Source organism: Lissotriton helveticus, chromosome 1_1, assembly GCF_964261635.1.
Source record: "Lissotriton helveticus chromosome 1_1, aLisHel1.1, whole genome shotgun sequence".
Taxonomy (NCBI): Eukaryota; Metazoa; Chordata; class Amphibia; order Caudata; family Salamandridae; genus Lissotriton; species Lissotriton helveticus.
In genome coordinates, this window is record NC_136057.1 from 1,085,970,669 (window position 1) to 1,085,985,218 (window position 14,550).

The window sequence follows — 14,550 nt, forward strand, 5'->3', positions numbered from 1 at the left end:
CTAAGCCATATGAAGGTTTAAAATCATTAAAATAGATATATACACATATACATTTGACTAAACGTACTCAACTGGTGTTTCTAACTATGCCTACCCCGTGTACCTGACCTAAGCCTAATGCGTGGGCGGGAATAGAAAGTTACAGTTTTAAGTTAAGTTTGCTTTTGCCAAGTGACTGACTAAAGAATTCTCTGTGAGGGGTTATTCAGTTCTGTACCTGGAAGTTAGGATGAATGAGGGATGGTATCTCTCTCTCTGGTCTCGATATTCCAGGCTGCCTGCGAGGGCTACCCGGAAGCGCCGGTGCTGGATCTCTCGGCAGGAGAAAGCAGCGCGTCTCGTTCTCAGCGCGTCAGGAAGGCGGGGCTGCGCCAGCGGGGTCTGCTCTGCTCTGGGCTTCGGCAAGTATGGCTGCTCCGTCTCGTCACCACCGCGTGTGTTTGCATAGGGCAATATCGGTAATATTTATACCTTTAAGGTGCCGAGATTGACGTAAGGATGGACATAGATACGTCAATAAGGATGTCATACGACTTGGTCGTTAGCACATTCTTTTGCTGAAGTTCTCGAAGAAATCAAAACAATGGCCGCAGCGTTTTTCCCAGGTTGACATAGGTTTGATTTGTTTTGAGAACTCCGTATGCCTTATCAGGGGCTGGAGAAATATCGCTTGTCTAATTAGATCGCAAGCGTTATGACCTAATCAGATAACACGTTCCTGTGCCGTAGTGTGGCTTCGTCAGATAACGGTATCTGCATCATGGGGGTTTGCTGCCTCATGGGCTGACTGCTAGTTAACTTGTTGGTTTGTTAACCAGAATAGGGTCAGGAATAGGGGGGATCGATTCAGAACCTATAGGAATACATCACACCCACTCCACGCTAACTATGGACATATTTACTAATCTATGCATAGTAAAACATACTATAAAGTAATGTGTATACCTTACCACCCCAAAATACATAAATGCATTTTGAAATTATCAAATATACGGAAAAATGCAGTCATATGTATAGTATGCACTCAAGCTGTAGAATATTGCTAAAGTAAGCACGCATTTGTATACATTATTGCTATTTGGTATATGAAAATTTACACATGAAATGGCTCTTAATACAGAAAAAAAGTTCGAGACCATTTCATCACAGAGTAAAATAATTATGAACATTCCTGCGGGCAGCTAATGTCTATAAGCTATCTAAATTTTTGAAATTTTAGTTCTCTAAGAATAGTTCTTACTTTAAGCAGAAGATAGTGTCCCGAAAAATATGCAAAATATTATGGGGCTGCTGAAAAAATTGCTGTCCGTGAACTGGTGGGAAAATTGTTCATGTGACTCTATTATTAAAGTTGAAGGCCAAATTCAGGGAACGCCGTGTGCGAGCTTGCTCAAAAGTCTCTATTTCTGCTCTGGTGAGAACATCATATCATTTAGGCTTTCGAAAAAGCTGTCAACAGCTTCCTAGGAGAGTTCCACTAACTCGGAAAAAGGTGTAACCATGCAATCGTGCGCATGATTGTCTCCATTGACGTTTTGATTTGGAATGATGACAGAAGGTCGTACCTGATCGATGCTGCTTTCATCTTGAACTTCACTACCCCTTAATCGTAGTGGTGAAGCTTCCACGAATGCCGTCATCAGGATTGGTAGCCGTTGAGGGCAGCACAAAGCATGAGCCTTGATTGGACTCAACAATGTCTCTGCATCCATTGGCGCATCCGATTGTAGCGTCAGACAGGTGTCTAACACGCATTCTTCTCCGCATAGCAGGCACCTTAATACAGGTAAAACACATCGATGCCACATTGGTCGAAATGATAGAAACCAAGTCATGTTCAGGTCTCTAAGCCGGGATAGTCCCAGGATTTTTGATATCCGGTCCCGGTATCCAATGGCTCGGATTGTTTCTTCCCTTGTCGCAGGTGTTTTGTCTGTGGCACGGTTTGCCATAACGAAATATTAGGACTAGGAATAGGATTCCTGCAATTAGTCCCAAAATGAGGGGAAGTCCGCCAAAAATCGAATGGACGAAATCTGGAAAAATACCCAGTATGGCTTTGAATGGTGTTAATGCCATCGAAAATACTGTCTTAAATACTTGTGAGACTCCACTGGTATCAGAAATATTTAAGATTTCATTCAGGATTCCTGCGAAATGTATGGGGGAATTAGTTGATAACAAAGAATGTATCTCTGCAGTCGTCCTTGCGACTTGGAGATCATACGTTTCTTTTGATGACGTGAGCCTGGTAGGCGTCTGAAGAAGCACTGTTTTCATTCTGCTTAAAGTATCTATTCGAATAGAAGTAATTTTCAAGTTGGGCCATGCCCTTGCCTCCCTGTCTGGAAAGGAGCTGGGGAACAATGAGTGTCCACAGCACTTGACCTTCGCAGTCGTAGTTACGAGATAAGGAGTCCCGGGCATAAGACTACAACATCTGCGGTCTACAATTAGAATGTAACTCCCATTGTAGAGTCTTTGAAAGAATGGTTCAATCTCTGTTGCAGGTGCGCCTTGCTGGTGACATGAAAGGTTATTTGAGTTCCCTTCACAGGCTCCATGCAAACTAATTCCATTACACAGAAGTGTACCGCTTAGTGACATTGCACAATTATTGCCACTAAGAAACACTTTCTGTCCTTTATTACTGACACATGCATTTGAATAGGGCAGGTTCCATGTTGTTTTAATGTACCCTTTTCCCAATTTTTCGTACATGCCAGCCTGTATATATTTTTGGCAGTATTGAAACCTGAAGGTTGATATTGGAATATTAATTATCCCATGTATTATCCATTCACTGACAGGTCGTTCTGACATTGTCACTGGTAATCTCTCAAGTTTCTCAATGCTCAGGATTGTATAATCAGCACCCTTCTGTGCCATACTGATTTGTCTATCAGTAAGGTTAAAGATATGGAATAGTGACGTTGTGTTGATTAAACGCCAAGGCACATAGCCTGAACGCAGATTTTGTAACGTCCAGCCAAGCTGTACAATAGAACGCAATTGTGACTGACCGTGTTGTAACAACAGCAAGTCTTGCGATAATATGTCGATTGCTGAAGACACAATGCTGTCCAAAGACAAAATTCTGGAGGACAGAGTCATTAACCCATTGTCCACTACAGAAAGTGATTTTTCCAAATTAATACGGTCAATTTCCCGTATCCTTTCTGCTGTCTCAATTTGAGTAACCTTCCAGGCCTTGTTATATGCTGCATATACAGAGGCTGCTATGAAACGCTTTTGACGCTGTTTGCGTGGTCCCATAATGAAATCACGCAAGTCAGCACCATCAGTAAGTAAAGATAGGTGTTGCTTAATTTCTGCCAGTGTGGAAGTTTGTAGCCATTGAAGGCATAATTTGCCCACACTGTAGGTGGTGATTATCCCTGGGTGTTGTCTTTGAGGATATCTAGGGTCTGGCCTGGTCATTTTGAACCCCTGTGTTTTGTTCAGGAATCTGTTTTGACAGTTATTAGTATCTGTGGGCCAGATCAACCACTGTTTCCAATCAGGATGTGTTCTGTTTTGGTTTAATACATAGTTCACGTCTATCTCCTCATCTGTAGAGCTATTGCTGTTCATTGTTGGTTTTGGAATAGACGGTTTATTTAAGTCTTTGATTTTGGCTAAGCCAAGACAGGTAGTTTGTTGAACAGTGTCATTAAAAAATATAATTTGTTCTGGGATCATGCAGGCTCTAAACAAAGATTCTATACCCTGTACTTGCCATTCTTTTGTACCCCAAACACTTTTTACTTCAACATTTTTGTCCCAATAATCAAAACCAAAAGTATTCATTTTTTCAAAGAATGAGTCTGAATATATCAATTTCGTGTTTATCATGTTTTTTGACCCTGTCTTATTTGACAATTTGAAATAAAATGTTTCAGCATTACTTGTGTTAAAACCTGAAAAGTATGAATATTTGTCATAAAAGGTTCTTGAGCTTCCTTTTGGAGGGTTTGCACAATGTTCCCATTGATTATAATTTAAAACATTTCTAGGTTGTGCAGATTTATGTAAAAAATGGTTACCATAGTGGTTGTAGCAATACATACTATCATAATTTGTAGAACCCTGCAAATAATCATGTTTGGTAAATTTAGCAGACATTACTAAGTCAGACATCATGTTATTTATACTTTCGAAGTCCCAATCATCAGCAAATGAGCTTGGTTTTACAAAATCACTCAATGAGATCTTAATTTGGTGTGGATATTTCAGGATTTCAACCGGACCATAGATTTCGTAGTCAGTGTTGTCCCATGCTACCCCACCCGGTATAGGATTGGCTGTGAAGTTGACTGAAGAAAGTTCTCTTTTCTCGACGTGTGAAGATGTGTGTGGTTTGAGGATCAAGTTGATTTTCTGACTTGCTGTGTCCATTTTAGCATATTTTCCCTCAATGAAGCGTCCCAATGTTAGTATCATGATGAGCCAAAGTATGAGGATAAATGCACCAAAACCCACCCAAAATTCAATCCATGGAGAAATTAGATATGTTTCTTTCAGTTGTTTCAAAAGTTCTTTAACTTTATCTTTAAAGGTTTTTGATGATGGCTGTGTCTTTGATTCACTGAAGCCTTCAGAGGAATCATCGAAGTTTATGAAGTAGCCGGATGCAGTTCTGTCAATTGTTCCAATTGCTTCAGGATTACTGTTTCTTGCACATTCGTTTGTTACTTCATTGTAGGTTGGTGTGTCTCTGCTAAATGTTTTTATTTGGGTTTTTAGAGGTCTAAGTTCCATTGCATTGTTGCATAGTCCTTGTTGTTCTTCTGTAGGCGTTTCGAAAGTGATTAGCCTCTTTGTTAGGACCTCTGTACTGGTAGCAAACCTTGGTGTTCTGCTACTTATTGGGAGTCCACTTGGCCTACTATTTGTTATCGGCCACATGATTGTGGTTTTACCAGGTCGATGGATACAACTCGGTTCTCCTTTTTACCAGCAAGTGGCGGTAGTACAACTGATCTTGTCCCGTTGACAGACAAGACAGGAACTGCTTTTCTGTAAGAAGGCCCAAATTCCTTCTTTACCGCGATCTTTTCTCTGACTAGATCCCCGACTTTTGGAATCCAGACAGGTCTTGCTGGGACAGGTGGTGGTTCTTCAGTGGTTGTTGGCTGCTGTTTCAACTTTATGTTGCTCAGGTCTTTTCTTGTTTTGTTTAAGTCCTGTAAAATAGCCAAACGGTCTTTGATATCAAAGCTTTTTTCTTTCACCACTGAAGTCTGACTATCAAGGTCAGAGATCAACATCCTAGTTCCAAATAATAATTCGTACGGACTGAATCCCTTCAGAGAATTTCTTGGCAAGTTATTTAGACTACGTTGGACACTTATTAGATGTTTGACCCACCCAGCTCCCGAACCTAATATCCTTTCCGTTATAGATTGCTTTATGCCTTGGTTTTTTCTTTACACCATCCCGTATCCCTCAGGAAGGAAGTGAGAAGATTCCCGCTGTGCTATGCTCATTTGGCCATGTTTCCCTTCAGACTGGAGGGCTAGAGTGAAAACAATGGTCAAACGTAGCATGCTCTTAGCGTATATGCCATTTAGACTCGCAAATCTTGTATAACAGTCCAGACGTCAGCCGAGTGCTGGTGATCTACATTATAAGTGGAAACTAGCCTGTATATGTTAATCGCAAGCCTTGTTTTTTACAGTTGATTTTTTCTGCAGTGAAACGACACGGTATTACACCGTTTCTCTCACCACTGCGATTCCTGTTGCAGTTTGGGCAGTTTTTTACAAACATGGTATGATGCAGGCTCATGCCTGGCCACCAGTACCTTGATTGTAATTCTTCCAGAGAATCTCTTAGTTTGAGGTGTCTGAGACCCTCGCCCATATGTGCGTCTGCGATTAACAAATGTCTCCTGTCCATGTTTGGAATCACTCTATCCCCCACTCCAGGGATTCGAGCAAAAGGGACGGAGTTTGCATCGATTATGTATGTATAATTGAGTGGATAGTTGATCGGTAACGCCGAGCAGTCGCCTTTTGATGACGTTTTCACCGCCAGCACTGTTTCACCGTCAATATATTTTAATGTATGCTTTTTTCGAAATACGGAAGCCGATTTAGTTGCTACCGCTGTGGCTGTCTCAGCCAATGAATTCCCTGCAACGTGAACGCCATCACGCTGATGACTCAGTGAGTGTGTCACGTGAGTCTTTGGTAGTTCTTTTTGTAAAAGAGCTATTTGTTCCCAGAGCAGTTTCTGCTTTTTTTTTTTGCACCTGTGTCATCTTTGTAACCGTTTTGAATCCATGTCTGCAAATCCTTGTTGTATGATTTGACGCAGTAATATGAATCAGACACTATAAGTGTCGGGAATTCGCGATCCGCATTATCTAGCGCCATTTTCAATGCTAATATTTCAGTCTGTTGTTCTGAATTAGTTTCTACTGAGTGTGTTTTTGTTAATAGAGGTCTTAGTTTACCTCCGCGCCACACTTCTTTTGTAATCCCACATGTGGGGTTGTATGCTTGTTCTCCCCAAACGGGGGGTTGAGCATGTCCGTCTGTATAGATTACACAGGCGTACTGTCGTAAAGGCAAAATGTCGATTGGCAGAGGGAATGTTCTTTTATATTCTAGATTTTTTAATTCCTCTAGTTCTGGATCAAAGTAGTAGTACACTTGTGTTTCCAACTATCACGGACCGAGGGCAGGGCGCACCTTAGCGTGTGCGTACCACCCAGGTCTGTTTCACATTGGTCCTGACGAAAACCCACAATTGTATGATGGTTGAAACATGTAGACCTATATTTTAATTCACATAGCACACGTCGCTATTTTAATACGCTACACGTCTTGAACACCGAAGTCTACCTAATTAGGCATAGGTGTCACATTTCTTTTATAGGGTGTCCAGTCACTCAGGAATAAAGCCTTGTAGTGAGTAGTGAGTAGAATTTGCCCCTTTTTAAACCTTTTTAAACCACTTATCACCATTTTGCCACTACACATATAAAAGAAACAATTACCCGCTCCACTGTAATCAGGTGTCGAAGCACACCCTGTTGGCACTCGGCCTTCGGGGTGGGACCCCGATGATGAAGCATGTCACCAACCAGGTTGGTGAGTGAGGGGTCTTCTTAAAGGGCATGCTTTGTCCTGTATATGGGTTGGGCACAAGCTCTTCATAAAGCCTTAAGCTTTAGGCACAGAGACTCTCTCTGTTACGCCTGCAGGGGGTGCTCCTCTCTTTGTTGTGTAATATTGAACAGGGGACCGGGAGTTCCCACCCTACATTCATGTAAAACACCCTACTCTCTCTTGTTGTTTTCAGTAATGGTTGTCTAAAGTGCCACCTGCCAAACTTGTTGCAAGCACACTCCGCTCCAAACAAACCTTCTTCACCGACCAGGTGTTACGGTCAGCGCTACAAAATCCCACCTCCAACCCTTCCAGATACAACCCTACCTGGGGGGCAATCCTCAAATCAGAAGTTGACATGGCTTAACCACATGCTTCCATTATACAGACTTTTCAGGCACTAATCCCTCTTTTTCAACCAGACCACCAAGTCACTGGGCAGTTATGGGGCCTCCTCAGCTTGATGGCCTCTTGCATTGCCATAGTACCTGAAGCCTGATCACTCATGCGTCCTTTGCAGGAGTTCTTGGTGCATCAGTGGTCTGGTCCCAAGAAGAGAATCATTAGGACAATCTAGTGTTGATCAGCTGCCCATGACATCACTCTCATCAATGGTCAAACACCAACAACCTGTTGCAAGTTCTCCTCCAGTACTTCCAGCGTTGAGAGATCCCTTTTCACCACGGCCACAGCCAAATGCCCAAGCATCACCCGGATATGGTCAAGGATATTTGTTACACTTTTTTTCTCTACCACTACTTTCGTTTGTGGTTTGGAGGCTTCGGCATATCTCTCACCCCCATCCTGGTGGCACCCATCTGGGCACGCCAACCTTAGTTCACCACCCTCCTCAAACGCTCAGTGGTTCCACCCAAGACTCCCCAAAAGGCCGGACCTTCTCACGTAGAACAATTGAGAAATCAGCATATGGACCTCAGTCTCTCAATCTTGTGATTTGGCTCCTGAAGCTCTAGAATTTGGGTACCTTAATCTTCCACCCGAATGCATGAATACTCTTAAAAGAGACTCGCAGCCAACTAATCATATCTGTCACGCTGCCTAGTGGAATAGATATGTTTACTATTGTTGTTCCAAACAAATTTACACCTTAGCAGTCAAGATTCAAGATCTCGTCTGCTACCGACTACACCGGACTACTGCAGCAGCCTAATTTCAGAATGGGCAACACATTTCTCTCTTTAGAATCCCTGTTATCAAAGCCTCTATGGAGGATCTTAAAAGAGTCAAACCTCTTTGGGTCCTGCCATCAAACCTTAACATTCTGTTAACAAGAGTTACGCACGCTACTTTTAAACTTCTTTATTACTGCCCCCCTCCAGTTTCTCTCTTGGAAAGTAGCACTTCTGGTTTCCATCACTTCATTCAGGTGTGACAGTGAGCTTCGGACACTAACCCTGGAAGAACTTTTCTTCAACATACAGAAAGATAGGGTTGTCCTCTGGACCAACCCCAAATTTCTCCCAAAGGTAGTCTCACAGTTCCACCTCAATCAATCCATTGAAATTCCTGTTTTTCCCCCTCAACCTGACTCAGTTGTGGTATGGGCCTTCAAGGCCTTGTATATTAAACAAGCCCTCATGTACATTATTTACAGAACTAAGCCCTTTAGGAAAACACAACAGATTTTTGTTGCTTTTTCTAAAGCCCACAAAGGGAAGGTCCTTTCTAAATCAGGCATTGCAAGACATTTTGTTAAATATATCCAGACATGCTATGCTAAAGAGGAAAGGATCCTGCCCATTTGTTTAAGAGCCACTGCACTCAGGGAGTGGTGTGGGAGGGGAGGAGCCGCTACGGCCTTCCTATAGCTGACATCTGTAAAGCAGCTACATGGTCCCTACCACATACAAATCATTGTTGTGTAGCTGTACTAGTCCGACAACAAGCCAGTGTTGGCCAGGCAGTTCTACGTACACTTTTTCAAACCACTGTAACATCCACTGGCTAGCCATCGCTTTTTCTGGGAAGACTGCTTTACAGCCTATGCACATCATTTGTATCTACAGCCACACATGCCTCGAATGGAAAATGTTACTTGCCCAGCCAGCATCTGTTTGTGGCATGTAGTGCTGTAGATTTACATGCACCCACCCTCCTCGTACTCCTGTAGCTGTTACAATCACCTTTCTATTTCATTTTCCTCTTTCTTTTCACGTTCATCGCTCTATAAAATGCTAGGTTCCAGTTTCCATCCTCACATGCTGTGCAGGAAAACAATCCAACAATGGAGTTAATGACCATTGGCATTACCAGCAAGAGGGGGAGTTGCAGCATCTCGTTACTCGAAAGATTTTCTTAGAAGAAAAACAACTTGCACACATCCAGGCCCACCACAAGCTGACACGATTATACGCAGCATGTAAATCTACAGCACAGCATACCATGAACAGATACTTATTAGGTAAGTAAAATTTTTAGGTCTCACTGAGTCAGCGCATGCGTTGCTCTGCGAGACATTTAGTAAGAGCGTTTTCAAAGTGCTACCAGAGAGGCTCTTGCTAGCCTCAAGCTTGCGTTCACGCACGCAGCCGCCATGTGGGTTTGCGATCACTTTCACTTCTGCTGTGGATTACTTTCACTTTCATGCGCGCGTGCACACAACTCCCGGTCGCGGCTGGACGTCTTGGTAAACTTACAGCGCACCACTCGCGGGACGCGACATCCTTTTTAAAAAAAAACTTAGTGTCAATCACTCCATGACCATAACAATTATTTTGTTGCCCACTTTTTCCCTCCTTCTTTCAAGCGCCTTTTTTTTCTTCTTGACTGACTTCATGCGTCACACTCTCGTAGACGCCGGCACGCCCTAATGTAAACCTTTTCTGTCTGGGGCCTATTCAGCAGCTCGTGTCGCCTGGCCAGGTTTGCTTAGGCACAGCAGTAGCCCAGGCTGCCCTCCCCTCTCATATGCCCACCATCCAAGCCAAGCCTCATCACCTGCTCAACACCAGGCTGACCACAGTCCCTGTGCTCGGCCTCGGCTGGCCAGGCACGGAGGTGTCTCTGACTCCGCAGCCTTTTCTGTTCTCTCGGTGCCGCTTGCAATCAGTCTGGCGCTGGCTTTCTCTTCACTTATCCGCGCCGATTTGATGTATCCGGACATCCAGTCTCCACCCCTCTTCCCTCTCCACCCGCCATCTCATACTGTTTCGCTCAATCCACTGCCTTTACTCTCTGGTGATTTAAATACCCCGTTTCTTTACCTGCTTCCTCCTTTCTCTCCCTTATCCCTATTCTCCCTCAATCTTATTTCCCTCTTTTACAATGTTTACCCTGTTTCTAAAGCTCCTTCTTTTTATATCCCTTTGCCTTTCATCTTTTAGTCGCACTTCCTTTCTTTGTCATCCATCCTGCTCCTCTATTAATTCCTTCATTTTCTCTCCTTTGTCGTCATCCCCTGCCTCGTCCCTTATCCTTGTTTTTATTTCTGGTCTGCTATTGTTGTAGCTTTGCTGTAGCATTAGGCATGTATCACAAACTTCTGCATTTGTCTCCTACTCACCAACTTTCATCGTGTTATTAACACATGTATTAAACATTGCTTTGCGTTTTTATTGTTTATTTGAAGAGAGGTTCAAAAAACTTTTATTGCCTCTCTAAATTTTGCCACAGTAGAAAATGAGTGATGCTTTCATTTATTTCACAAAAAACATAACTGCTCATCTATTAATACATTAATCCTTGTATTTCACTTTTTAAACTTGAATCTGCTGTTCTTTGCTGTCACCCTGGTTGCATGTTCAGTATTTATCCTCGATTGCCGTCGTTGATTGGCAGCTTCAGGTCTGCTATCCTATGATGAGCTGGGGCGCCATCCACATGAGTATTACTGACAGAAGACAATATATTATAAGAGCTATGCCAACCACTCTGTCCTCACTTCAGTTTCAGAGGCAGTCTGACATCAGCGGCTTCCAGACAAAACGTTGCCATGTTGTCAGTAGACGTGCCTTATTATGGTTGTTTCTGAATCTCCTCTGCGAGTTGAACACCTGGAAGATTTCTGGAAACAATTTCTTTATTTATTATGGCAATTAAAATGAATAGACAGCTTTTTAACCAATTAAGTACAAGCAACGCTCTCATGAATATGTCATTGATGCTGTTGCAGAATAGATTTGTGACATCTGTAACAAATGAATTGTGACACCTTGGTGTTGACTGTTAAAATGCTTTCCAATTGGTTACCTAATTGATTATTCTCTTCATTTCAACATCATTTGTGTCGTCATCCATGTCTTCGAAGCACTGTAGGACATGCATACAGTTTGCAAAGCACCATGGCCCTAATTTATGGCATTTTGGCATAGGGCAGCGCAGCAAGGCACCTTGCTGCATTGCCCTATGCCAAAGTGAAAACGTAGAGATGTACCGTATTTAAACGCTTTCTAGACATTTTTGCCTGCGCTGGTGCCGTTTCTGGAGCCTAGTGCCAACGTAGGCAGGATTTTATTTGTGCAGCTAGGGGCGCCTTTGTGCACAAAAACAATCCTGAGAGGTGTTTACTCTTTCTGTGTGTGCTACAGAATGCAGCACATGGAAAGAGCAAACAAGCATTGGCATAGCCAATAAGTCTCGCCTTTGGGATCTTATAAGTATTTAGTGATGAAATCGTTGATATTGTTGCACCAAGGATACTGTGCTGGATAACTAAACACTTATAAGGTCTCAAAGGCGAGACCGATTGGCTATGCCAATGCGTGTTCTTATTGTGATTGGTCTAGGCCATGCTTTTTCTCTGCACCTATTTTGAAATCTGTGTTGTTGACACAAAGCTGTAGGTTTCATGCAACCTCCATTGATGAGTTTGAGGGATCTACGAGCAGTTATAGGCTACATAGCATGAATACAAGCATTGGTGGAGGTTTTACAGTGGCAAGGGAATTTTAGCCAGTGACTTATGGGGAGAATGCAGAAGGGTGGCTACCCTGCGGAGTTATCTCAAAAGTGTTCAGATTTGTGGATGTGTTATGTCAGTTTGATATAAAAGTACAAAAAGGTAAATTCCTTTTTAATTGATTTAGGTAGCATATTTTACATCTGCTACATGCATTTGATCATACATATGAACATAAGAGCCCTGGGTATTTGAGGAGGAACATTGGTGTAAGGGGTTATCTGACAGATAGCACAGAATGTTTGAGCAGTAGTATCTTGATATTATTTCATAAATGTGCTGAGCTAATATATGATGTTTCCCCTTTTGCAGGATAAAGACTAGTGCGGCCATAACGGAAAATATGCTTTCAAACAAACTGCGCTTTGATGGTAGAATTATTTCCAGGTAAAATGATTTCTTTTTTAAATATCTTTTTTTTTTTTTAACATGACATTTTTTTCTGCTACAAAAATGTTAAAAAGGAAAATATGTTTGATACACAAAGCTATTTTCCCTGCGATTATTTATACATTCTTTGTTGTGTTAAAGGTAACTGGGTGCAAGCAGCAGCCTATGATAATGTATCAAAGGCAGTGCTGGGTAAAGAATTTCTTTTGTGTACCTTCTCAACTCAGACGCAAAGGGTTCTGTTTGCGGTGTAGTAGTCCGCGAGGAGCATGGAGAACTTTGCAGATGATAGTCACTGTAGTGGGAAGGGCAGGCCAGGCGGCTTGGGATGTCTACACTGTAGCACACAGTGTATCGTGGGAGGTTATTGCTGGAGCTCCATGTTGGCAGTCACTGCTGGCTGTCTTAGCTGTTGCGCGAATTGGCGTTATCGTAATCGCTGACAGTCGCTGTAGTACAAAGAGTCAGATTCACTGGAGCTTTGCGTCTGTAGTTGTCGCAAGTGCCAGAGTTTTTGGGCGAACGACCCTGCTCACGGTCGTGAAGGGCCAAACCTTAAAGATTTTCTTGTAGAAGAGTGCACTGTGATGCCATCCAAGAGTCAAGGACCTGGAAAGACAACTCTTGCAGATCAGGGTTTAACTGTAGCATAGATCAGCAGAGTTCAAGTAGGTCCAGGCAGATCCAGTGCAGCAGGTCAGCTGGGCAGCCGCAGAAAGGCTTCTGAAGCATGTTGAGTCCCTGTAGCTCAGATAGGTCAGCCAGCTGACCTTTGGAGTCACTTAGGTCTCCTGGGATGAAGAGAAAAGGTTCAGTCTTTCTTTCCAGAGAGCAGGGCAGACCTCGAGCAGCAGGGAAGCTGTTGAGCAGCAAGACAGCCCTCTGGGGGTCAAGGCAGTCCTCAAGCAGCAGGGCAATCCTTTGGTAGCAGCAGGGCAATCATCGGGTAGCAGCATGACAGTCCTCTGGGGAACAAGGCAGGATTACAGTCTTCTGTTAGCAGCAGGGAAGTCCTCTGGGGAACAAGGCTGGCCTCAAGCAGCAGGGCAGTCCTGTGGTAAACAAGAGCCTTCTTCTTCCAAAAGGTCTAGAGGTCCTGGAGTGTACTAAAAGTGGCTCTGGAGGTCCAATATTTATTACTGGTGCCAACCTTTGAATTGTGGGGGATTAGCTATACAACTCCCACATCTGGTTCTGGAAAGTTCTTCCTTTGTCCTTTTCAAGGCTCTAAGATGTCAGGCATGACAAAAGACTAGTGCCAGGTTCCTTTGTGTGCACATCAATAAAAACCTTTGGAAATGTAAGTGGGGCTGCATGCAGGACTGCCCCAGCCATTCTGGGAGGGTTGCCCAGCCTGTCCACACCTAATCCCCTTCTGTGTCACTCTCTGGAAAAAAATCACAAACCCCAACAGGAGTGCCATTCACAGTCATGCAACCTAGGATACAGGCAGAAGGCACTACAGGCTAGTACAAGAAAATGCTAACTTTATAAAAGTCAGAATTATGACTTAAAATCTGACTTTACCATTTAAGATGATGAAGTAACATTAATTTGACTGTAAGTACCTGTAATGCTCCCAATTAAAATTGATCGCTTAATAAATAATTTATAGGCTCTACCGTGAAAACAGCTTTAGGGATTTTTCACTACCAAGATATGTAAAACTTAAGTACGTATGTCCTTTTTTAAATATACGATGCAGCCGGCCCTATGAGCCTTTAGAGCCTTCATTTAGGGGTGACTAATATGCATTAAAAAGGAAAGTTTAAGCCCGGAAAAAGGTTTATTTTGCCATGTTGAAATGATAGTTTAATATAATACTACAGGCTGCAGTGGAAAGCTCGAGATCCGTTTTAGAAGGCTATTTCAGCGGTTGGCACAATGAATTCTCCACGACTACTAGTAGCATTAAATTTACAGACCATGGGTACCTGTCGCACTATTTACTAAGGACTTACAAAGTAAATTAAATGTGGCAATTAGGTGTACGCCAATTTTACCATGTTTGAAGGAGAGAACACTAGTCCTAAAGCCAACAAAAATAAAATCAGCAACACAGGGTGAGTGAAGGCAAACTGTTTGGGGGAATACAACACCAAGGATGTAAGGTCTAACAGGCAC

The 14,550-nt window shown here is 42.9% G+C and overlaps 1 protein-coding gene across 3 annotated transcripts in view; it reads left to right on the forward strand.

Moving 5' to 3' along the window:
• The window catches only part of CAPS2 (calcyphosine 2), an 887,654-nt gene that overhangs the window by 437,949 nt on the left and 435,155 nt on the right, over positions 1–14,550 (forward strand). For all 3 annotated transcript variants that reach the window (XM_078678143.1, XM_078678133.1, XM_078678152.1), the window contains one exon: positions 12,349–12,423. In XM_078678143.1, coding sequence (XP_078534269.1) covers positions 12,349–12,423 — 75 coding nt within the window. The remainder of the gene's footprint in view (positions 1–12,348; positions 12,424–14,550) is intronic.